This window comes from Diabrotica undecimpunctata, chromosome 9, assembly GCF_040954645.1.
Source record: "Diabrotica undecimpunctata isolate CICGRU chromosome 9, icDiaUnde3, whole genome shotgun sequence".
Classification (NCBI taxonomy): domain Eukaryota; kingdom Metazoa; phylum Arthropoda; class Insecta; order Coleoptera; family Chrysomelidae; genus Diabrotica; species Diabrotica undecimpunctata.
The window spans coordinates 69466059-69490873 of record NC_092811.1 but is presented as its reverse complement, the minus strand read 5'-3'; the positions used below and the strand labels follow the sequence as shown (position 1 = coordinate 69490873).

At 33.4% G+C, this 24815-nt stretch overlaps 1 protein-coding gene across 1 annotated transcript; it reads right to left on the bottom strand.

Annotated features, from left to right (window-relative positions):
* Positions 1–22048: 22048 nt before the first annotated feature.
* LOC140451091 (uncharacterized) lies at positions 22049–23227 on the bottom strand. The gene has a single exon (XM_072544815.1). The coding sequence runs from the start codon at positions 23225–23227 to the stop codon at positions 22049–22051; it is 1179 nt and encodes a 392-aa protein (XP_072400916.1).
* Positions 23228–24815: the final 1588 nt, after the last annotated feature.

The window sequence follows — 24815 nt, the reverse complement described above, 5'->3', positions numbered from 1 at the left end:
TAAAAACAGGTATATAGATACAAAAGGATTTGGGCTTATTATTTAATGGAATATTCGCTTGCATAGGAAATTTTATTTTTTCTGCATTTTTAAAAATGTTGTTCTTTTATTTAATATAATTTTATTAGTTCAATGCCGAACTCGATGTTTTTTTTAATTACAGAAAATTCGTAATATATTTTGTTTACGTGAGTATGTCTTTGTACGTCTTATGTAAGCATCCGATTAATAAAAACTAATTTTATTTCATCCAATCTTCTGCGATATCTTTTATAAAGCTTTTTTATTATTTTAGTTCTGGTCTTATTTGTGTACTACATATGATATCTCGATGAACGGTTATCTCAAAATAAATATGGTTAAGAGCTACAATAGATATTTTTGTGTTAAAATTGGTAGTAGTGTGCACAAAAACAAAGAATGCAAAGAAAACAGATGCATATAGTGCAAGCGTCTATGTTTTAAGGGTGGAAGGATGTGCACCTCATTTTTAGCTGACAAGCTTGCGAACAATATTATTTCTGGTCCTCAATTTACCTTTTAGTTTTAAACAATAATCTGTGACTGACCCCGTGCGATACAAACTATTTTCAAGGAATTTATAGGGAGTCTACGTTCAACAATCATGACATTATTGGATGTTCAGTTTTGTGAAAGCGTCTATGTTAGGGAAATTGAAGGAGCACACACGAGCTTTTCAGGGGTTTTGGCTGAAAATTGATTCATAGTTTATTTTTATTGTGCAATAATAGGTGTATCGTCTATATAATAGAAGTCCTAGTATCTACCGGTATGGATCGTTCGTTTGTGTAAATGTTATACAGTGTAGGTGCCTTTATGCTACCCCAAGCGAGACCGTTCTTCATCTGCTATTCTTACCATTGAGTGATATAAAAAATATTCTCTTGTGTAGGCATAAGCAGACAATATAAGTGAGTTTGTTATCCAAGGGGATATCATATAGTTTTTGAAAAAATATTCTGTAAGTTAAGGTGTCGTAAGCGGCATTTAGATTGAAAAATACCACCACTGATACCCGATATTTTTCGTACCCATCTTTGATTTAGTATTTGTGATGTACATTACTTTGAATAGCTGACAGACTAAAAATTTCGGCTGATATTTTTGTGGTCGTTGGAGTTTTTGCCAGGTTTAAGCAAGGTAACAACTTTGGCTTGTCTCTAGACTTTGGGTATCTCCTAATTTGAATACAGTTGTTCATCATCTGGATAAGCCATTGTAGTGTTTTTGGTCCAGATTTCGTAATAAGCTTTGTGCTCAGATCCTCAATGTCGGTATTTGTATTATTTTTCATTAAATATGTAGATGGTGGATCCAAGCTCAAAATCATTAAAAGGTTCTCTTAGCTGACTGGTTTTGTTCTTTCTTACTTTGAGTTATTCTTTGCTTTTTTTCCGATAGAAATAGTATGTCTATATCTATAATGTGGTTTTCAGCGATCAGCTATATACCAAATTCCCTAGGTTAGGCCCTATATGTGTTTCCTGTACTAGAAATTAGTCAGATTCGTGTTTAGCTCATATGTCTGATAAGTTTAAATAAAGTAAAGTTTCTTGATTTTTAGATATACCCTTAACAGTTATAGACATATGTTATTAGAATAGTTGGTCTTAAAAAGGACCAATTTGACAAAATCATATTAAAGGGGTGACTGAAGAATTAGCCGATTAATTAATTAATCATTACCCGGGGTATGCCCGATTGCGGTGGTCTTATTAGTACTTCAATCTTCCTAAAGGCTCGTTTTTTAAACCCCATAAGTAATGCGTAATCTTTTACTTTTTATTAAAAATTTAAATTTTACATGTCGTGTATTACTTTTTGAAGATATGTCGAATCAGATTTGTATAGTAATAATTTTAGGTTCTAAAGAACCTCTTTGTGGAAAATAAATAAGTTTGTGATATCTGTCACAACTCATATATAGATAATAAAAAAATAAACAGGTAAAATAAGTGTAAACAATCTTAACTACATACATTGGCGCCACTGTTCAGGTGATGGGTTTATCACAGATATCAAAGGTTACATTTTAATTCAATGTTCTATTTACGTATCTTCAATATTAAAAAAGTAGAAAAAGACATGTTTATGCTTTTATTTTTTTAAATCTATGCTATTTTCTTTCTAGAGTTCCGTCTTTTTTGAACGACCTGTGTTCTTTTTTCAATTGGGTACTTGTCCAAAGCTATGACAAATACTCTGTCCTCTGCTATTCTACATTAATATGACTGATTTATTTTATCTTTCTTGCAACTATTTTAATGGTTATCCTGTGTATCTTCTTCTTCTTCTACTTTTTCTTTTCATATAGACATAACTGTCTGTTTTTCAATGTGCCTCCAGTAAGTTGCCTTTCCATCGTTTTCGTGGTCATCCTACTGATCGTCTTCCTATGGGTTAACCGTCTCTTGCCGTCTTTATTATTTTATTTGTTGTCATTCGGCTTATATGATCGTTTCATTCTACTCTTCTATTTCTTAACCAGTTTTTGATGTTCTTCACCTTGCATCTACGTCGTATATCTGTACTTCTAGCTCTGTCCCATAGTGTCTTACCATCAATTTTTCTAAGTGTTTTCATCTCTGCTGTTTCATATCCTTTTTGTCCTCTCTGTGTCAGATCTTGTTTCTGCCGCGTATGTCATTATTCGTCTGATGACTGTTTTGTAAATTCTGCCTTTCGTTTCTGTTTCAATATTTTTATTTCTTCATAATGTTTCATTTATGCAGCCTGTGGCTCTGTTTGCTCTATTTACTGGGTCTTCCACTTTAGTTTCGAGCTTTCCGTAGCTAGATAATGTGATGCCTAGATATTTAAGCTCTAACACTTGTTCTATTATATGACCTTCCAGCTCCAATTAACATCTTAGTAAATTTGCTGTTGTAACCATGCATTTTGTCTCTTTTGGGCAAATTAACATGTTAAATTTTCTGGCGGTTATATGAAATTGGTACAGCATACGTTGTAAATCATTTTCACTTTAAAAGAGTAGTATTGCGTCGTCTGCACAGCAGATTATTTTAATTTGTTTTTCTTCCATTTGGTATCCTTTTTTAGTTCTTATTTTTTATTATTTCATCCATAATCAGGTTGAATAATAGAGGACTCAGGTAATATTCCTGTCTTATTCCATTGTCACCTTCAATAGGGTCGGTTAGTTCTTCTTCTACTTTTACTTTTATTGTGTTGTTTTGGTATATATTTTCGATCGTTTTGATTTTTCCTAGAGGTATCTCTCTTGCGTACAATAAGGGGATAACGTTTTTTTAATTTGTGTATCTTCTGTATATCATTATTTCTTTTGTGTATTAAAAATTAAATTTTGGTTATTATTTCTTAAGATTCTCTTAACGTGTTTATTAATTGTCTTGTTTTATGTGTATCAAGATAGGTGTGTCATGATAGATTGTAATGCATATTTCATTTAATGTAATTAAAGTGCTCTTTGCGTTTGCCTATTACTTTCTCACTTCCTTAGCGATAGGTCTTTTTTTCCTCATCAATAACCTTATCCTCGCTCGATACAGCTATTTTAACCCTCTATAGCCCCGTGTGTACTCAAGGTAACAAAGGAGTTTTTGATGCAGAAAACTTTTTTAAAACAATTTCCGACTCTAGTATGCCCTCTGTGAATTTCAGGCAATATTTGGTTATACATTTTAATACACTCTATGAACCTATGACGAAACCTATATGGAAATGTTTAACAGTATGTCAAATGGACATGACTGCCTTATTAGTTTGTATTTTCGATCGTGATTTATTGTTATAAATTGTGTACAATTTATATAAAAATACATACAGAGGCATTATATCAGCATTTAGATATTGATTACCGTTGACATTTGTTTATTTTATTGTGTTGTTTCAGTACTGTGATAAAAAACAGGTATGTTGCTTTGAATCCACACTTTACCATATTATTTTAAATAATTTCTTTAAGATGGATACAAAAACGTTCTACGGGAACAGCAGTAAATATCCGAGGAATACAAAGACTCTGACTTTGATAGTGATAATAAGAAAGTAATAATAAATTTTCCAGGTACCCAGATATTAATCGATCCAGAATCAAATAAAATGGAAAATGAAGACGATTTGTACGAAGCAAATTTAGACCAGGATATCAATTTAGATTTAGACTAAGATGAAGATGAGGGCGATACCGATAAAACTGAAAAACACACTGAACAAAATGTGCTCAAAAGGTCAAAAATGATCGTAAAAAACATTCAGTGGAAGAGTGGTTCTCGAACAGTATTTCCAATTCCAGAATGGAAAGGTAATTTACCAACATGCAAATTATTAGAACAGGAATCCCCTCTACATTATTTTAAAAAGATGATATCTACCAATATGCTGGAAAACATAGTAGAACAAAGTAATTTGTATGCACTGCAAAAGAATATAAATAAACCATTGAATATGACACTAGCAGAATTAAACCAATTTATTGGATCTGTTCTACTGATGTCAATATATGGCTTGCCAAGGACAAGATCATTTTGGCAGAAGGAAACACGTATTGCTCAAATAGTCGATACTATATCAAGGAATCGCTGGAAAGAAATAAAAACTAAAACGCATTTCAATAATAACGAAAATATGGTCAACAATAATGATAAGTTATACAAAATTAGACCATTCATCAATGGTCTATTTTAAAATTTTCAAAGTATTCCAATGAGTGAAAAATTGTGTATTGATGAACAAATGATACCATTCAAAGAGGCACATTCTTTAAAACAATATATGAAGAACAAACCCAAAAAATGGGGATACAAGGCATTTGTTTTGTGTGATAGCAATGGTATTGTTTATAACTGGGAATTATATACAGGAACTGTTAAAGATCCCCTTCATTTACCTAATGTAGACACCAGCGGTAATGTAGTAATAAGATTGTGTGAGATAATCAAACCAAACAAATACTATAAAGTATATTTTGACAACTGGTTCAATGGCATTCAGTTGCAGATTGAAATGGAAAAACGTGGACTGCAATGTTTGGGAACTGTTCTTCCAAACAGATTGCCTTATTGCCATTTTTCTGATGACAAGAATATGAAGAAACAGGGCAGAGGTACTGTAGAAGAAAAGCACGCTACAGTAGATGGCATAAGACAAACTGCGTTAAAGTGGTACGATAATAAACCGGTTCATTTGCTTAGTACATTTGTTGGTTCTAAGCCTACTTCGTTAGTCAAGAGGTGGGATAAGAAACAAAAATCAAGAATTATTGTATGCTGTCCAAATTCAGTACAATTTTATAATAAATTTATTGGAGGTGTCGATCTTATGGATTCACTAATTGCTCTTTACCGAACAGACATAAGATCTAAAAAGTGGTATCTAAAAATATTTTTTCACCTTCTGGATTTAGCTGTTGTTAACAGCTAGTTGTTGCATTGTCGTGATTGCGATTACTTTGAAATTAAAAAGAAAAACCAGTTACCTTTGTTACAGTTTAAGTCCCACTTATGTAGCGTACTGTTAGCAAGCAATGATCAGATCAAAAACAAAGGACGTCCCAGGCTCAGTGAAATTGAGAACGAAATTGTAAAAAAACAGAGGAGAGGATCTACTGCTATTGTACTACCAAAGGAAGTTAGGCTTGAAAAAACCTTCCACTGGCCAGTAATTTCTGAAAAAAAGGAAGGATGCAAAAAACCAGGATGCTGTAATACTTCTAAAGTAATGTGCGATAAATGTAAAGTTGCTTTATGTTTTACAACTAACTACAAATATTTGTTTTTTTGAATGACATAATAAATAAGTATATAACTTAATTCGTTAGTTTTTGCTAAACACTCCCAAAACTCTCCCCAAACGAAATTTAAAAAATCTAAAAAAATTACTAGTTGTTGTAAATGGATATTTGAGCACATATACAAATTAAAACATTTTATAAACAAACAAGTTTACAAAAAAGTCGGGCAATAGAGGGCTAAGATATTTATATTTCACTATATGCTCTATCATTTGGTTTTCATTTATAATTTGCACCTATGACGAAATTTATAATATCTAAGATCTGGTGCTTTCATATGAAACTGGAATAAAACACTTGTTAGATAATATTTATTCGTTTTGAGTACACTTTTCTTAGAACCTAGTATATAAAAAAATAAATATTTGTCTGTCAACAAATTTCTTTATAAAAGTACGAGGCACTATTCTCATGCTGTGAGCTTTGCTGCTCTGTTACTTTTATAACGCTTAAGCTATTTTTAATTTATTGTCAATATTTTTGAGGTGTGTTATCTTAAATGATCATTTTTAAGGTTAGTACGTTTGATTAAATGAAATTGACATTAATTTGATAGTTTCCATTTTATTAGTGCTGATGGTATATGACTAGCATCTGTTGGTACTATATATCAATTTCAACATGTGGAAGTGAGAGCACTCTCTTGTTAGTAATTTCAGCGTAAATTTTGACGAAACCAGAAATAACCCATATTATTCTCCCCGTGTGATCTTAGTATTTCCGTTGATTAAATAGTATAGGGTATCCAATATCAATATCTAATATTGATTTTTAAATGCACACTTTAGATACTCTGTTTTTGTTTACCTTATATTTAGACCTTTTTGCTCAAGCGCCCATCTCCATTGTCTCAATCATTAATTCAATTATCTCTCCTTATCTCTTACTAACACCACATCGTTAGCATACATAAGGCACCAAGGGATATCTCCTTAACATGTTTTCGTTAATTTTTCCAACACTAATTAGAAGAGATAAGGGATTAGCACTGACCCCTGATGCAATACTATTCTCAAATGAAATTTATCAGTCTTACCTTCACTTGTTCTAACATTAGTTTTCCATTACTTGCCTTATGATAAAAATTACATCCGTTGTTGATATGCCTTGCATGAATTTAAACTGATTTCCTAATATTTCTGTTTCTTCCTCTATCCTACTATCAATTATTCTCTCCCATAGTTTCGTGGTGTGACAGAGTAGTTTTAGGGCACTATAGTTTGTACAGAGTTTAACATCTACTTTGTTTTTGTATACAGGTACTAAAATGCTACTTCTCCATTCATCCGGTATTCGCCTTACTTTCAAAATTCTATTAAATAGTCCTGTTAGCCAACTTGTTCCTGATTTTCCTAATGCTGATCATATATATCCAGGGATGCCATCAGGACCTATGCCTTTTCTTTTTTCATCTTATGTAGCTCTTGAATTACTTCCACGGTCGTCATTTTCGGCACCATTGCTATTACTGTCTCTGTTGCCTCTATAGATGCTTTCTCAAACTCTTAGTTTAATTGGTCGTTAAAGAACTCCTTGTAGCTATTTTTTAGATCCTTTCCTTGCATAAATAGTTTAATGTATTTATCTCGTATACATTTAATCTGATTAAAATCTTTGGTTTTCTTTGCTCCACTTTTAACAATTTTGTATATGTTTTTTTCTTAGTACTCAGTTCATTGTACAGCTTTTCATGCGCTGCTACCTTAGATTGTGCTACCGCACATTTGCTTCCTCTTTATCTATTTGATACTTTTGATAATCTTATTCTGATATTTTTTCTTGTCCCTCCTTATATAATCTTCTCTTGTCTTTTATATTGTCTTAAACATCGTCTGACTATCTATATTTACCAATTTTTAAGTCAATTTTCTGAGATTTTTTCAAGTATTTTAGTTACACCCTCTTTAATAATTTTTGACACATTTCTCCAAATTTCATTATGACCTTTTTCCATATTCCAACACATTCTTTTTTTATTTCTGTTCTAAATTGAACTACTTTGTCGCTTGTTAACGTCAATTAATTGTTTTTGTGACTCTCCTCGATATTTTGGTTTTATTTCATATTTTACTTGTATATCTAGTACCAGCACTTTATGCTGTTGGCTTACAGTTTCACTAATTATTACTTTAGAGTCTTTACATAAGGGATTGGCTTACGATCCATATTTGGAATTGATTTTGTCTGCTTTTAAATTGGATAAGTTGGCTTTCTCTTTTCTAAAAGCATGTACTAACAGTAAACTAGGTATGGCCACTGTTAGTACATGCTACTGCTAATTCCAGCATATTATCTGGCATAATAGCATTCTAATATTTCATCTATAGATTAAATCCGTACAACAAATAGATATTTTTCACTTTCTCGGAGTAATAATATTCTAACATAAAAAATCCTATTAAATTGCCAAAACCTTCCTTGCATATTTTATTCACTTATAAGGGACAGCAGCAATATTAGTACCATAATAAGGGTATAGTCCTGGACTGGCTAATCGTTGGATAATAGGAAGCATGAGTGTAGCAGTTTTAATGTTTTCGGGACTGCTACCTGGTATGGGGGAGCAGAGATATCAGTACCAAGTTATTGCATATATGAATTGTTGCTTGAACTTTATTATTATTAAACAGCACTATATAAACAGCACTATATTCTAAAACACAAGAAACACTGTTATAAACAGTCGAATAATATACAGATTCTCAATTCAAATATTCAAAAAATTAAAGAACAGCTTACTAAAATAGAAATCGCCTATTTAAAATGCAATCCATTAATGGCCCAAAGTACCAAGCACTTCTAGCATATGGTAATGATATTGATCTCATAAGAAACTCTCTCCCGTCTGCGACATCTTCAACAAAGTGAAGAGAACACGAAAAATGTTTTACTTAAAATCAACAAAATGAAAAACAAATACAAGCGAATCAACAGAAGAGAGCAATTCAATCTAGATTGTGAATAAAACAAGTGATGTTTTTATCTAAGGGGACGTCATAGAATTTTTGGAGAAATTTTCTCTAATTTAATATGTCGTAAGCGGCATTTCGATTGACAAATACTACCCCTAATACCTGATATCTTTCGTACCCGTTGTTGATTTTTGCAACAACGGGTACGTTATTACATACTTTATAAGTATTACGAATAAAAATAAATAAGCAAGAAGAATGTAAGTGTACTATATTTAAACCAAGTGACAGAAAAAAGAATATTATACATACATGTACTTCTAAATTAAAAATTATATGCCTGACAACGCAAGATACAAAAAACAATGATTTAATATTGAAAACAATGATAGCTTGCACAAGCGACAAAGTATTTAAAACGATAAGGCCGAACATATTATATGTAATTGTAATAGATATGTTGGCTAAAATTATACCATAAGACACCGAAATATTATATCTATGTGTTTATGTGTATCTAAAGTATAGTAGTATATTGAATTCCCTACATTAAAAAATCGAAATATTTAAATTAGACAGTAAAAAATTATAATTTTAAGATTGATTTATAAATTATTATAATTTAAATTTTACTGCTTGATGAAACAAATATTGTAAGTCATACACTATAGCAATCGAAACATCGGAAAGTACATTTATAATATAATAAATATTTCAGTGCCAATGTATTAAAAAAAATTCTAGTACATAAAAATGGACACTTGCCTATTCAAAGTTTATAATAGACACTAATTTCAGTTTATCTATAATTAAAGCAAGTAATATAAATTATAATTATTAAAATATTTAACTACATTAACCAAGTACGTATTTGTGAAATTTCTCGATGACTAAATTGATTGATATTTAAATAAATTTGAAGTTCCAAAACGTACCTGCTGTAAAATTTAAAAATCTACGACTAATCAAATTATTGGCAACATCGGAGGAGTTTAGTTGGGTACGCAAAGAAATGTATACGGATCCCAAAAGTGTTTTAACCTATTACAGAGTCCACTTAATCCGACGTGTTGGTCGGAGTCCACATAAAGCGCTACCCAGATAATAATATACACGGTGTATATTCGCCTGGAGTTAGTATAATACCGTTTTAGTACGGAGCTCTCATTAACCGCTAGATCTATATATATATATATATATATATATATATATATATATATATATATATATATATATATATATATATATATATATATAGCATTCCTTCCTGGACAGTTCTGAGTAAATTTTGAATGCGAGTTGAACAAATCGAACCTGTCATTGAACAGTTTGACCATATCAGAGGTTTCTTGCCAAAATCTATTTTTCGGCATAAGGCCGTATTTATGGGCGTAGGTTAATTCTGAGGTAGATATGTTAAGGAACGTTTCAAATAATCAATGTTTATTATTTTATCATCAATAATAAATCCAATGGTCCATTAGGTAAGTGATTTCATACGACTTTTTCAAATGAGGAATACAATCTGCAAAAACAATTGTTTTTAAGTTTCTTTACAAAGATTAACGAAAAATAACTTTTATCATGTCAGACTTTCAGTTTACTTCACAACGAAATATTTTCAGGGCCCATATGACTTTGTAACGATGTGCTGAACGTTCAACAGTTCGAACCGTGGGAGTGTCGATAATCACGCACCCATTTCCACGATGAGACGACGAGGTGGGATCCGGAGCGGCTATTTAAGGCGAGCGATTGGCAGAATTAAATTAGTCTTGTGGCTAACGCTCTAGGCTCTCTGGCTCGCTAATGTATTGAACCTGCGAGCCGACCCGGACAGAGAGACTTCTGTAGTGAGAATTATACTCTGTCCTCAATCAAGCAGAACCCTGTGTGCGTTTGGCGCTTCCGCTAGATTGAGGTGGAAGCGAGTATAAGTCTGCGTGAGATTGAATTCGCATATTCCATTTTTATTGTTAGTAATAATAATTTTTCTTTTACAAGCATCCGCCGAAGAATTCACTCTCGCGGGATCGAGACGGGGACATAGAATACTTTTTATTTTTGTAAATACGTTGAAATTAATTGATTTATTTTTATTTCAACCTGTGTTTTACTGAGTCTGTCACTTCGAAAGAGCTACCCGTTACAACTTGTATTAGAAACCACAATGAAATTCGCTTGGTATAGTTCAGAAATTATTTCTTTAAGAATCGATCGGACGTGTTTAAATTGTCGGCGTTAATAGTATCGATAACACATTTTTTTTCCTATTTGTTCTGTTGTTTTGCGATAAACAATCAATTTTGGTGAAACTATAGGTGTTTTTTTATAAAGATGAGTGAATTAAATGGGGGCAGCAAGCCTGACCCTTGTAACAATTGGGGGGATCCACTGTAAATAATTAGAGAACCGATTATAATATTCGCGGGAACCCTACTGTCACCATAATAAATGCTGCTGTCATCATTGTAAAAGACGCCTGTCTCAAAATCCTTGGATGCGTCTACAATTCTTAGGGGATACTTATCCCTGCGAGCGGGGCAAGGCTTACTGGTCCCACTAGTCTGAGCTGACTGGTTTCGCCCTCGCGGCTTACGGAGGGTAGGGAGATTTGGGAAAAAGGGGATTAAGGACTTCTAGGTCTCAGGTCCTGTAAAGAGTTGAGTCTATGGGCTTGCTTTAGAAGCCGGAGAACTGCATAAGCAAAAAATGTGTACTCTTCTAGTCTCTACCTGTAACGGCCGGGAAGAACAATAAAACCAAATTTCGAGTTAACAATGTATTAAATAGACTGTATACTACAACTAAGATAACAAGATATCAGTTATAACCAATAATGATTCGATCAGGCACGAAGGGAGACGAGAAGAGAAAAAGCAAGAAATTAAAGGTTGAACAGATAGATAGATAGATAGATAGTTTATTTGACTGTAAGTTACAACAAGGTTTACAGCAAGTCAAAACTAAAGTTATAAATATAAATTTTAAATAATTACAAAGTATAATATAAATCACTATAAAGTCATTACAAAAAAATGAAAACAATACACAAAAATATTTAAAACATTAAAATACATATAAAACGTACAATATGGACATCATAATATAATAAAAATAATATTAAATTTGGTTATGTTGCAGCTTGGGCATTCAGATACACTCTGGTAATATTCACCTAATGTATAAGGACACATGGTCACTAGGTACTCTTTGACTTGGTTTTTAAAAGCTGTAGTTGAATGAATGTTTTTAAATTTTTGAGGAAGTTGATTATACAGTAGTAAACCAGAGACAGTAGATGACTTCCTACTTATTTCTAAATGTCGATAGGGTACTACAAACTGTCTCTTATTTCTTGTGTTGTGTGAGTGAATATCACTGTTACATAAAAAAGTTCTTTTATTTTTATGAATTAGTATCAATAATTCCAAAATGTAAATTCCATACACTGTTAATATATTTAAATCTCTAAATAGGTTTTTACAAGACCAACCATACGGAACACCTGCAATACATCTGACAATATGCTTTTGGGCCTTAAAAACGTCCTTTATACTAGAAGAGCCACCCCAGACAGTTATACCGTAACTCATTGTCGATTGTACCTCAGCAAAATAAAAAAGACGAAGGTGTTGCAGACTAAGTATTCTACCCAAATTTCTCAATTGATAACATTTAGAATTGAGTTTTTTACATACATTCCAACAATGAGTCTTAAAAGATAAATGAGAGTCGAAAGTCTCTCCTAAAAACTTCACATCACTACAACTCAAAATACCCTCACCATTGATGGAAATACTTAAATTTGGTTTAGTAGAATTTGAACGAGATGTAAATGATAAAAATTTAGTTTTGTGAACATTAAACAGGAGCGACTGATTACTGGACCAATCAGAGAAGGTCTTCAGTGAGTTTGTTATTTTATCTTTTAAAAAATTTATGTCTTTATCGCGATATAGCATTGTTGAGTCATCAGCATAAACTGATACAAATGCATCAGACATTACATTTGGTAGTTCATTAATATACAAAATAAATAATATCGGGCCCAATATGGAGCCTTGTGGTACCCCATTTTTATTAACAATCGGATCAGACATTGAAATCTTGAAGTTATTTTTCACTCTAACTATTTGATGCCGGTCTTTCAGATAGGAACCAAACCAACTATGGGCAACTCCCCTAACACCATATCTGTACAATCTATCGAGGAGTACATCGTGTTGCACACAATCAAAAGCACGACTGAGGTCACAAAAAATAGCAGTTGGATTTTCAGTGTTTTCAATAGAGATTAAGACTTCCTCATAGAAACTGTTAATGGCTGTGGAAGTAGAAAATTTATTTCGAAATCCATGTTGATGCTTTGTGATAATTTGGTTGATATCTAAAAATAATAAAAGTTGTTTTAGCATTGCATATTCAATAATCTTAGATATCACAGATGGAACAGACAATGGTCGAAAATTTGACATTAATTCAGGATCACCTTGTTTTAATACCGGTGAAATGATAGAAGTTTTCAGCAAACTGGGAAAAACACCAGCATTAAAAGAAGCATTTATAATGTGAGCAAGTGGTGTCAAAATCTGAGACGCAATTTTCTTAATAACTATACCTGATATTTCATCAAAACCACACGATGGTTTGTTTTTAATTTTATATTTTATTATGTCTAAGATATCTTCCTCTGTTACATAGGATATGAACAAACTATTTTGATTAAAATCGTTGGAATGCTGAAAATTTAAATCTGATTGAATTATTTTACTAATTATATCTATTGGTGCATCTATAAAGTAATCATTAAATTTGTTACATATTATATCTGAATCTGTAATCCTAGTATCATCTATTTTTAGACAGATATTTTTGTGATTTTTTTGTTTTCCATTAAGTTCATTTATAACAGCCCATGTGGTTTTGATTTTATTAGAGGATTCAGAGATTTTGTTAAAATAAAACTGACCCTTTGTGGCCTCAACAAGAAGTTTGTGGTGATATTTTTTTTGCCTGTATAGAGTTTTTAGGTCAGGGTATGCCTTATTCAAAATATACAAATCCTTCAGACTTTCTAAAGAAGATTTTACTTCTTGTGTGACCCATGTTTTTTTTATTTGGTTTTGGTAATGTTTGGTTTTTCTAATAGGACAACTAATATTGAAATAGAACTGTAATTTATCATGAAAGGCATTATATTTACTCTCAACATCAGTTGCATGATAAACATCTTGCCATGTTTCTTTACTCAAGAGATTGTTGAATGCATCTATAGCGCCTTCATGTGTTACTCTGAAAGTATTTAGAACTGATGTCATAGTTAGATTAATGAAATTCAACCTCAATAGGAATATATCGTGATCCGATTCAGTATTTACATTTACAGTACCTATACAATCATCACAATTTGTATATACCTGATCCAAAATATTTCCGCATGTGGAAGTCGACCTTGTAGGTGTAAAGTTTCTGGGTGACAAACCATAAGATGCTAGAAAACCAGAAAATCTGTGTGAATTATTTAGTGTCATGGAATTTACAGTAAAATCGCCTGTTAAAAATAAGAATTGATTTGGTTTAAAATTTGAATTTAAAATAAGATTAAGTTTTTCATAAAATACATCAAATTTACCTTTAGAAGATCTGTAGCAAACTAAAATTGTGTGTTGATTTAAATTATAATGCCACTTCAACCCACATACCTCAATGTCTTTTTCAACACAGTACTGATCGAGTAAAATGGAACTAACCTTCATATCATTCCTTGCCCAAATTGCAACGCCACCACATTTATATTGGGATCTACTAAAAGAATTTACAATATTAAAATTTGGAAAACTATAATGAATCACCTCGCCATCAGCTGACCACGTCTCAGTCATACAAAGAAATTTCAAGTCAGACTCCTTATAATCAGCAAATAAACAATCCATTTTAAATTGATTTAGTCCCTGAATATTTGACAGTAGGAGATCTTACTCATCCGTTCCTTTTTCCTGTTTAAAAGGCATTTGTTTTTAATTCACTTTATTTGCGTATGTTTTGGACGCTTCATAAAAAACCTTCTTACATAGGAGCCTACTGGCCATAGTTTTGGGTCCATCGCTTTACCGAAATTTTGTTCAAAAATTGAAACTTTAAAAGATGAATATATGTTGGGATGCTTAGCCATTAACGACGTACATATTACTTCTGGAAAGTGTTTTTCTAACATCTTCTTAAGATTTTCTGCCGTTGTATGTTGGTCTACTCTAGTAACATGGAGATGGCTAAATTTTGGGACACCACTGATTTCTGAGTTCTCATTATTACCTATAACAAAACGTCCATTCCTTTTTTTGTGTCTAACCATTTTCCATTCTTGCCCACTAGTATTTGTAACCGAATTTGTATTCTCAATATTTATCAAATTATCATCGTTTGTTAAATTAATAATATCTGAACATTTTGCTTCCGTTTGTATTCTTAAGATATCAGCTGATAATTGTTTATTATTTTCGATTAAGGAAACAACTTGTTTATTTTTATTGGTATACACAATCCGTATTATTATTTATTCCTTGGGTTAGTATATAGATCTTAGTTACCTTCGCGTTTTTAGGCCATAGTTAATGAATACGCCTTCAGTCCTACAGGAATTCAAGATCAGTCTGTTGAAGTACCGCGTGCTATCACGAACTTTCGAAACTCCAGATACCGGCACTTATACGGTACACTACCCCGTCGAATTACAATAGCGCCCTCGCTGGGCTGCGTATGTCTCGATCGCCCGTGCTTCTGGCGTGGAGCACTCTCAGGTGCCTTGTTCTTACTGCTCTCGATCGCATGTATCGTTCTTTTTTTATGAGCCCGTATTCTCAATTTCCGATCGCAGTACCAAGGTCGAGTTTTTATTTTTTTTGCTGACTGAGTCTACGTGATTAAACCGGGTCAGGCTGTGGTGTTATTTTCCAGCGAAGGTCTATGCTTTTAAACGTGATTTTTTTCTTTTAAACAACCGTGGCGACCTGATTTTTGAGACTCGTGTAATACACTTAAACTAGGTCGAGTTTTCATTCTTTGTTTAATGTGAAATGTATACATTAACTATGTCGAATTATTTGTTCTTTATTTAATTTGGAATATATAATAATTATTTAAATAATTATTACTCTTTTCTAGGCTAACTACCCCTTATTTTCCTTATTTTTTCTTCTTTATTTCCTTGCTATGTTTACATTACACCCTGGAAACAATTTCACACAAACAAGAGAACCAGAATGTAAGTACTAATTTAATGTCTAATTCTTTGGGAAAAAACAGAAATGTTTCTAACGTTAATGAGAAGGTAAATAATAGACAGGTTTATTTATATACAAATAAAGATACCGGACCATATCATGTTTACGTAGAAAATTGCTCGGGATCTTTCACCGGTAAGTTAAATGCTTTAAGAGTTTGAGACATTATTCTTTCTGCGTTTCCTGAATTTGACTCAAAAATTACAAATATTGATTCTATAGGTCGTAATAGAATTAGGATTAAATTAACAGACTACAAAAATGAAAATTATTTAATAAATCAAAAAAATTCATCAGTATTGGTTACAAATAATTAAGAATTGTATATACCCATATTCATTCTGTTCCGACAAGGGATAATTAAAGATGTTGATACAGAATTTTCTGAAGAATATGTAAAATCAAAAATTAAACAATATAATAGTCATTGTTACTTTGAAATTGTAAACGTTCGGCGAATTAAACGAAAAGAGGAAGTAATTGAAAATGATTAAAAAAAACATTACGTTCCCACAAAATCGTGTATTGTTTCCTTTAAATCTCAGATATTGAGGCGTTATATATCAATACATAAAGTTATTAAAGAGGTTGAACACTATACACAAAAATTTTTAATATGTTTTAATTGCCTCAGATATGGGCATTTGGGTGGTTAGTGTAAAGGTCGCCCAAGATGTGGTAAATGCCAAGAGTCACCTAATACAAAAGAATGCCAAATAAATGACTTTATCCCAAAATGTTTCAATTGCCAAGGAAATCACTATACAACAAATTTATCAGTGTGTCCAGAGTTTAAGAGACAAACATTTATTAAGGAAGCTATGAGTTTTTCCAACATAAACTTTTTTGATGCCAATAAACAGGTTCCCAAAACTTCCTATGCAGATATTTTAAATAAAACCAATACGAGCCATCCATTTGACTTACTTGTTCAACTCACTTCTTCTACCTATTTACAATCTACTTCTTCCTCTACTTCTGTTTAGAATATTCCAAAAGTCAACTCCTCTAGAAAACAATTTGCTCCCCATTTGATTTATAACAATAGCTCAAACGAATTAAAAGATAAATCTAATAAAAGGCCAAGGCCAAATGCTCGTGATCCATCTGAACAGATCAGAAAAGAGATTATTTTTCAAATTAATGTCCCCAGTACTTCGGGACGAATATTAAGTAGCCCTGAATACAAAAAAACAATTATCACAAATCGACAGTCAGAGGTACTAGATCCTAGTATAATTAATGTAATTTTAGAATTAGTTATGAAAATTGTTAATTCTCTACAACAAACAAATAATTTAAACGTTTCCAAATCAGAAATCATCCAACTAATTAGTAAATATGTAAATCCATATGTGTTATCAAATTCGTAGACCTAAACTCAAAAATGTTTTGCAATGGAACTGTCATTCGGCAGTCTCAAATAAAGTAAATTTAGAATTTTTACTCCATCAAAATCAAATTGCCTTATTATCGGAGACATGGTTTAAGCCTGGTTTGTATTATAACTTTAAAAACTTTAATTGCTTTAGAACAGATCGTATAGATGGATATGGTGTGTCAGCTATTTTATTGAAAACAAAGATTAAATGTCAAGAAATTAGATTTACCATAAATATTCCTATTACATACACATGTATTTCCTTTAAACTACCATCAACAAATAAAACTATTCATCTTGTATCCCTATATAATGAACCGAAAAACAAAACTACAACACAACAATGGCTATGATTTTTTAAAATTATACCAACACCCTTTATTTTGGGAGGTGACTTTAACACGCACAATGTTGCATGGGGCTGTGAAGTTGATGACACATCTGGTAAATCATTGTTGGATGCTATTGAGCAGCGTAACCTAGTATTTTTAAATGACGGTTCACCCACTCTTGTTCCTTTAACCACACATTCACGAGCACCTGCAATAGACCTCACAATATGCACTCAAGATAATATTATAGCGCTAATGATTTGGAATGTTTTACAAGATCCTCACCGATCAAACCATCTACCAATTATCTTTTCAATTTATCACCCAAAGGGAAAAGAAACCAAGAGACTACATAAAATCTGAAATTTCAACAAAGCAGATTGGAATTTGTATTCATCACTCTTTACATCTTTAAACCAACCCAGGACGTATGGTGATCTAATTAAAAACCCAATAGAATATAAAAAGATGAACGCATTAGCGAAGAAAACCTTTAAGGAGAAGAAAAGGAAAAACGGGAGGAAGTATTGTGAAAGCATAAATCAAAATACTCGCCTTAAGGAGGTATGGAGGAAAGTAAATTGCTTTAAAAATCGCAAACAATCCAATAATTTACCTATTGACCAGGACGAAATATGGATAACAGGGTTTTACCAAAAAATTTCACCAGATTGGGTTCCGAATGATATTACCAACTCCATAGCGACCGTTTCTAGAGATAACGTCAGCTTAGATCGTCCGTTATATCTAGGGGAACTAAGAAGGGTCCTCAAACAAAATAATAATACTGCTCCTGGTAAAGACAATATATCTTATTCTATGATCTCTAACCTGACAAATGAACATAAAATCCATCTACTTAATGTTCTAAATAATATTTGGCAGAAACAAGCACCAATTCCAGAAAGCTGGAAGGAGTATATTATAATACCTATTAGAAAACCTGACAAACGTGATGACGATCACAATTCATATCGCCCAATATCTCTAGCTTCTTGTCTTCTTAAAACCCTTAAAGATTAATTAAAAATAGATTAGAACATTGGTTAGAATTTAATGACATTCTTCCAAACTCCCAATTTGGTTTTCGCAAATTTAAATCCACTCAAGATGTTATAACTGCTCTCGTAACAACAGTTCAATTCAATTTCACGGAAAACTCATCCACTGCAGCTGCATTTCTGGATGTATCATCTGCTTTTGATAATATAAATTTGGATATCCTTGAACAAAAGTTATTGTCAGTCGGGATACCTATATGTATAACATCCTTTTTGCAAATTTTATACTCAGAGAGATTGATTTACTTAAAAATCAATGAGAACCAATATAGGCCTGCCGCAGAGAAGTATTTTAACTCCTTCTTCTTTAAGTGCCATCTCCGCGGCGGAGGTCGACAATCATCATAGCTATTCGGACTTTTGAGACGGCTGCTCTGAAAAGTTCATTTGATGTACATCCGTACCACTCTCTCAGGTTGCGCAGCCATGACATTCTACGCCTCCCTATGCTTCTCTTTCCTTGGATCTTTCCCTGCATAATCAGTTGGAGCAAGGTGTATTTCTCTTCACGTGTAATATGTCCGAGATATTCTAATTTTCTTGTTTTTATTGAATTTAAAATTTCCATTTCTTTGTTCATCCTTCCCAGAACCTCTTTGTTTGTAACGTGGTCTGTCCATGATATTTTCGGAATTCTTCTGTACAGCCACAGCTCAAATGATTCCAGTTTTTTCATTGATGTCGCATTCAAGGTTCAAGATTCCATTCCATAAAATAAAGTCGAAAAAACATAGCACCTCGCCAACCTAACTCTTAGTTCCAGTTTTAAATCCCTGGTACATAGAACTCTTCTCATTTTGTTGAAATTTGCTCTAGCCTTTTCTATTCTTATTTTTATCTCCTGATTGTAATCATTTGTGGAGTTAATCATTGTTCCCAGGTATGCATATTTGTCCAATTGTTCGACGTTGGTTTCGTTTATAAGAAGATTCTCGTTATTTCTTTGAGTTTTCGAAATTCTCATAAATTTCTTCTTCTTGAAATTCATTGTTAGACCATACTCTTTTCCATATTCTGCATTTTAAGCCCACTTTTATATATTTCATATAATATAGATTTAAAAGTCATTGTTTCTATTAACATAAAAATACTACAATTTGCAGATGATGTGGTACTCTAATCATCAGATAAATCAATTAATGTTTTAAAAAATAATTTAACAACAGCTATTTCATCAATACATGCATTTTATGAATCAAATGGATTAACATTATCAGAATCCTAAACAGAAATCTGCTTCTTTTCTAGAAAACACATAATTCCAGAAGGGTATATAAATTGTGGTCAATTCAAATTTCCAATTAAAATTGTGTCAGATACCTGGGAACTTATTTAGACAGAAAACTTTAGTGGAAAGATCATTTTCAACATATCATTAAAAAAAAACGAAAAAGCTATAAATATCGTAAGAGCTTTCTGTAAACCAAACTGGGGTGCAGATCTCAACATTAGTTTAATGTTTTAGATACGACCAGTTTTCGATTATAGCTGTCACTTGTATGGAAACGCATCGAACACACATTTAACAAAAATTGAGGTACAGAAAAATAAGTGCCTACGCTTGTGCCTTGGGTATCTGAAATCTACACCAATTAATGTAATGGAAATTGAAGCTGTTGAACCGCCATTGAATTTACGGAGGCAGTATCTTACCGACAAATATATAGCTCGTACCATTAGCAGAGACCAAATATTTCTCAAAGATATTCACAATCTGCCTGTTTTAGATTTGACTAAAATGTATTGCTTACAGCAATAAAAGCTGCTAAAATAAAAAAAAATAAAAGCGAAAGCTTACAGGATGACTCCAAAGAATAACCGAAAAAAGCAGAAACACATATATCACAGAAAGTGATGGAGTCGAAGAAAGCTGGGCAAAATTAAATCTAATATCTTAGCTTCGACCAAGGAAGTTCTTGGTGAAAGAAATATAAATAAAATAAATCATTCTCAAGGCGAATAACTCCATGATTTTGTACAGAAGTGAAGGAAAAAGTAATGTTATGAAAAAACTTTACCTGAAATACGTGTTAACCAAAACACAAAAGGCATACTGTTGATTTACTTCCAGCTATGGGATTTTACCATCGACTTTCGTAGAATTGATTTGAATTGACAACTAGGATATAACATGTCTTTATTGTATGACTTTCGGATTTACAATACTATTTTTCAACGACTGTTATGAATTAGGAGGACGTTAAAACTTCGCGATGCGCGGTTGCCACGTCTGTCTTTAAATACAAATAAAACTGTCTTTAACATGCTCCCCCCATTGAACACTTGCAGAATTTTTGAATCTTCACTATCTTCTACTGGTAACGGATAGATCTTGGCAACTGATATGCGGATGATACCACTGGAGGTTCGGATGGAGGCGACTCTAACAATTTTGTCGCTACCCGCATGCAACTGTATGATGCAACCAAGCATCCATTTTAATGGAGGTAAATGATCTTCCTTGATTACGATGAGTATCCCCTCCTTCACAGGTTAATTATGGTACTTCCACTTGGTTCACCTTTGAAGCTCACTGACAAATTCTTGAAACCATCTTTTCAAAAAATGCTGGTTGATTTGCTGCACCAGCTGATAGCGAGAAAGACGGGATGTAGGAATACTTTCGAGTGTTGGGTCAGGTATAGATGTCAAAGGTTGACCAATGAAGAAATGAGCTGGGGTTAGTGCTGAGGAATCGTTAGGATCATTGGATAACAGACTTAAGGGTCGCGAATTCAGCACTGCCTCTATCTCAGCTAACAAAGTTGATAACTCTTCGAATGTAAAAATAATATTTTGTGTTACGCGTTTAAGGTGTAATTTTGCAAACTTAATACTTGCTTCCCAAAGCCCTCCCATGTGTGGCGAATAAGCTGGTATGAAGCTCCCGGACACACCGATATCGTTTAAAGACTCGCCTAAGGTATTTTCATTGGCGTATAAGAATTTTGATAATTCTTTAAGTTCATTATTTGCTCCGGTAAAATTAGTACCATTATCTGAGTGAATCTGCCACGGCTTGCCTCGTCTGGCGCAAAACTATCAAAACGCGGCCAAGAAGGCTTCCGTAGTCAGGTCACTCACGAGTTCCAAGTGAACCGCTTTAGTTGTGAAGCAAATAAATAGGCATAGATATGTCTTCCAAGATTTTACTCTTCGACCCTTTATTTACTTGAGTTGGAAAGGACCCGAGTAATCAACACCTGTTGTGTTAAATGGAAGAGTCGGGGAAACTCTAGCTTGCGGCAGGTTTCCCATAATAGGATTTGTTTGATATGGTTTAACTTAGAAACAATCCACACAAGAACGAACAGTTTTTGTTCCAGGGGGCCAAAATTTATTTCGCATTGAGGACAATAAAAGTTGTTGTGATGCATCGAATAACCAAGTATGTTCATGTTCGAAAATGAATTTGGTTAAAACATGTTTATGGTGTAGTAAGATCGGGTGTTTTTTGTCATAAGAAAATGAAGAGGCTTGCAATTTGCCCCCAACTCTCAAAATGCCCTCCTGATCCAGAAAAGGGTTGAGAACTGAGAAACGAGATGTTTTGGGTAATGGTTTGTGGTTTAACAAAGCTCGCCTTTCCTCTGTGAAACTTTCGATTTGAGCTAGTTTTGTCAAGGTTAAAAGAGCTTGATTGAGTTCGACTGACGTCAAGACCCCTACCTTTCGACCGGAACGTTTTGCCTTTAGGTTAAAAATAAACCCATGTACATATGCTATTGTTCGCCTTAACCGATTGAACTTAGAAAAGTTCTTGAACGGAAAGGTTATGGCAGGATCAGTAAATAGAAATATTACGGTTTGTTTACGAAGCTCTGGAATTGATGCCAACAGTTCTTGTTTATGACTTGGCCAAGAATCTGAAGGCTGAGATAGCCATGGTGGACCAGACCACCAAAGAGACCATTTCAATAAGAATTGTGGAGTACACCCTCGCGATACGATATCCGCAGGGTTCTCTTTAGTTATGATGTAGAACCAACGATCTGGAGTTGTGGTCTGCTGAATCTGTGACACTCTGTGTTGAACAAATGTCTGTAAAATATTAGGTTGCGTTTTGATCCAGCACAACACTACGGGGGAATCACACCAAAGAAACATCTCGCTAATGTCCAAATTCAAGGAAGCCCTTGTTTTATTCACAAGCTGTGACAAAAGAAGCGCCCCACACAGTTCCAGCTTGGGAATTGTTCGAGATTTTAAGGGAGAAACCCTAGACATTGCACAAAGAAGATTACCGTTGATATTACCAGAGAGATCAATGCTTCGTAAAAATATACACGCGATATAGACTTCCAGCGATGCGTCGCAGAAACCATGGATTTTGATTTTGATAGAACATTCGCACATGTGTCTTGGGATTTCACATTGATTTAGATGTTCTAGTTCTTGTCGGAACTTACACCATTTGGTATGTATTTCAGTTGGAAGTGATTCATCCCAACTAACTTTGATCATCCAAAGGTGTTACATTAGTATTTTTCCGACTAAAATGCAAGGCTGACTAGTCCAAGCGGGTAAAATATTTTAGATATGTCTGATAAAATGGACCTTTTACATACGGATCCATCTGATTGATTTATTTTGATTTTGTAGGTCAAATTATCACTTTTGCAGTCCTAAAAGAGACCTAGTGTTTTAGTACCTTCGTAATCGCCGAGCTTTAATAAAGCTTCTGGGTTGGTAGCCTGAACATGGTTCAAAACGTTTTGAATATTAGATGTCCACTTTTGTAGTTGAAAGCAGCCCCTATGTAGCATAATGTGTAGCTCATCACATAACTGTTTGCCCTTACTTTCAATGGAACAACCAGTGAGTACATCGTAAATGTAAAAGTCTTCCAGTATAACCTTCGAAGTTTTAGGAAATTGAACTGAGCTTTCTGAAGCCAATTCCTTAAAGCAACGGACGACTAACCATGGTGCCGAAGCGGTGCCGTACGTAACCGTATTTAATTGGAATGTTTGAATATTGTCTGTCGACTCATCCCTCCAAACAATATGTTGTAAAGGGCGTTGATTTAACTGAACCAGGATCTGGCGATACATTTTAATGATATCTGCACAAAGCACTATTGGGTATTGCCTAAATCTTAACAAAATAGAGATAAGATCTTGTTGGATTGTAGGGCCTATTAGTTGGATATCATTAAATGACAGACCGGACATCGTTCGACATGAGGCGTCGAAAACGACTCTAAGTTTTGTCGTTTGATTACTTTCGTTGAACACGCCATGGTGAGGGAGAAAGTATTCTACCTCTGGTACTTTTGAGTTGTTGACCTTGGACATATGACCGAGATTATGATATTCCATCATAAAATCGGTATACATTGATTGTAACTTTGGATTTTTTGGCAGACGTCTTTCTACCGAATTCAATCGGCTTATGGCAGTTTGCTTGGATTCTCCAAGAAGAGCTGAAGAGTCCTTTAAAGGGATTCGTACCACAAAACGTCCACTTTCGTCCCTAGACGTGGTTTTGGTGAAGATCTCTTCACACTTTCGTTCATTTTCTGACCATTCTGGAGTATCAGAAAACGGTTCCTCAATTTCCCAAAACTTACGAATTAAGTTATGAATATCCTCGTAACTGTTACTTGTGCTTAAGTGACAATGTACATTTCTAGGTTGACCGGTATGAACTGGCACTGACACCACCCATTCAAAAACAGTTTTTTGAAGGACAGGTAAGTCCTTACCCAGTTTATTTTAATGGTGCTGATTAGGCTGTAGAAATACTCTGCTCCAATCAACATATTAACATCCGTAACTTGATCAAAAGTAGGGTCCGCATGGATCACATTGGAGGGAATATTTCACGATGAAGTGTCCATAGGATGATTTGGTAAACTTTCGTTTATTTTAGGTACGACAAGACAAGTTAGATTTAAGTAAAACGAATTTTGGGTAGATTGAATTGCGACCTGGCACTTTCGGTTTATAATTGAGGTAGTTTGATTGATACCTGTCACAGATATGTCTACCATAGATGTGGTTAAACCTAGTTTTTTGACAGTATCACTGGTTATAAAGTTTGACTGAGA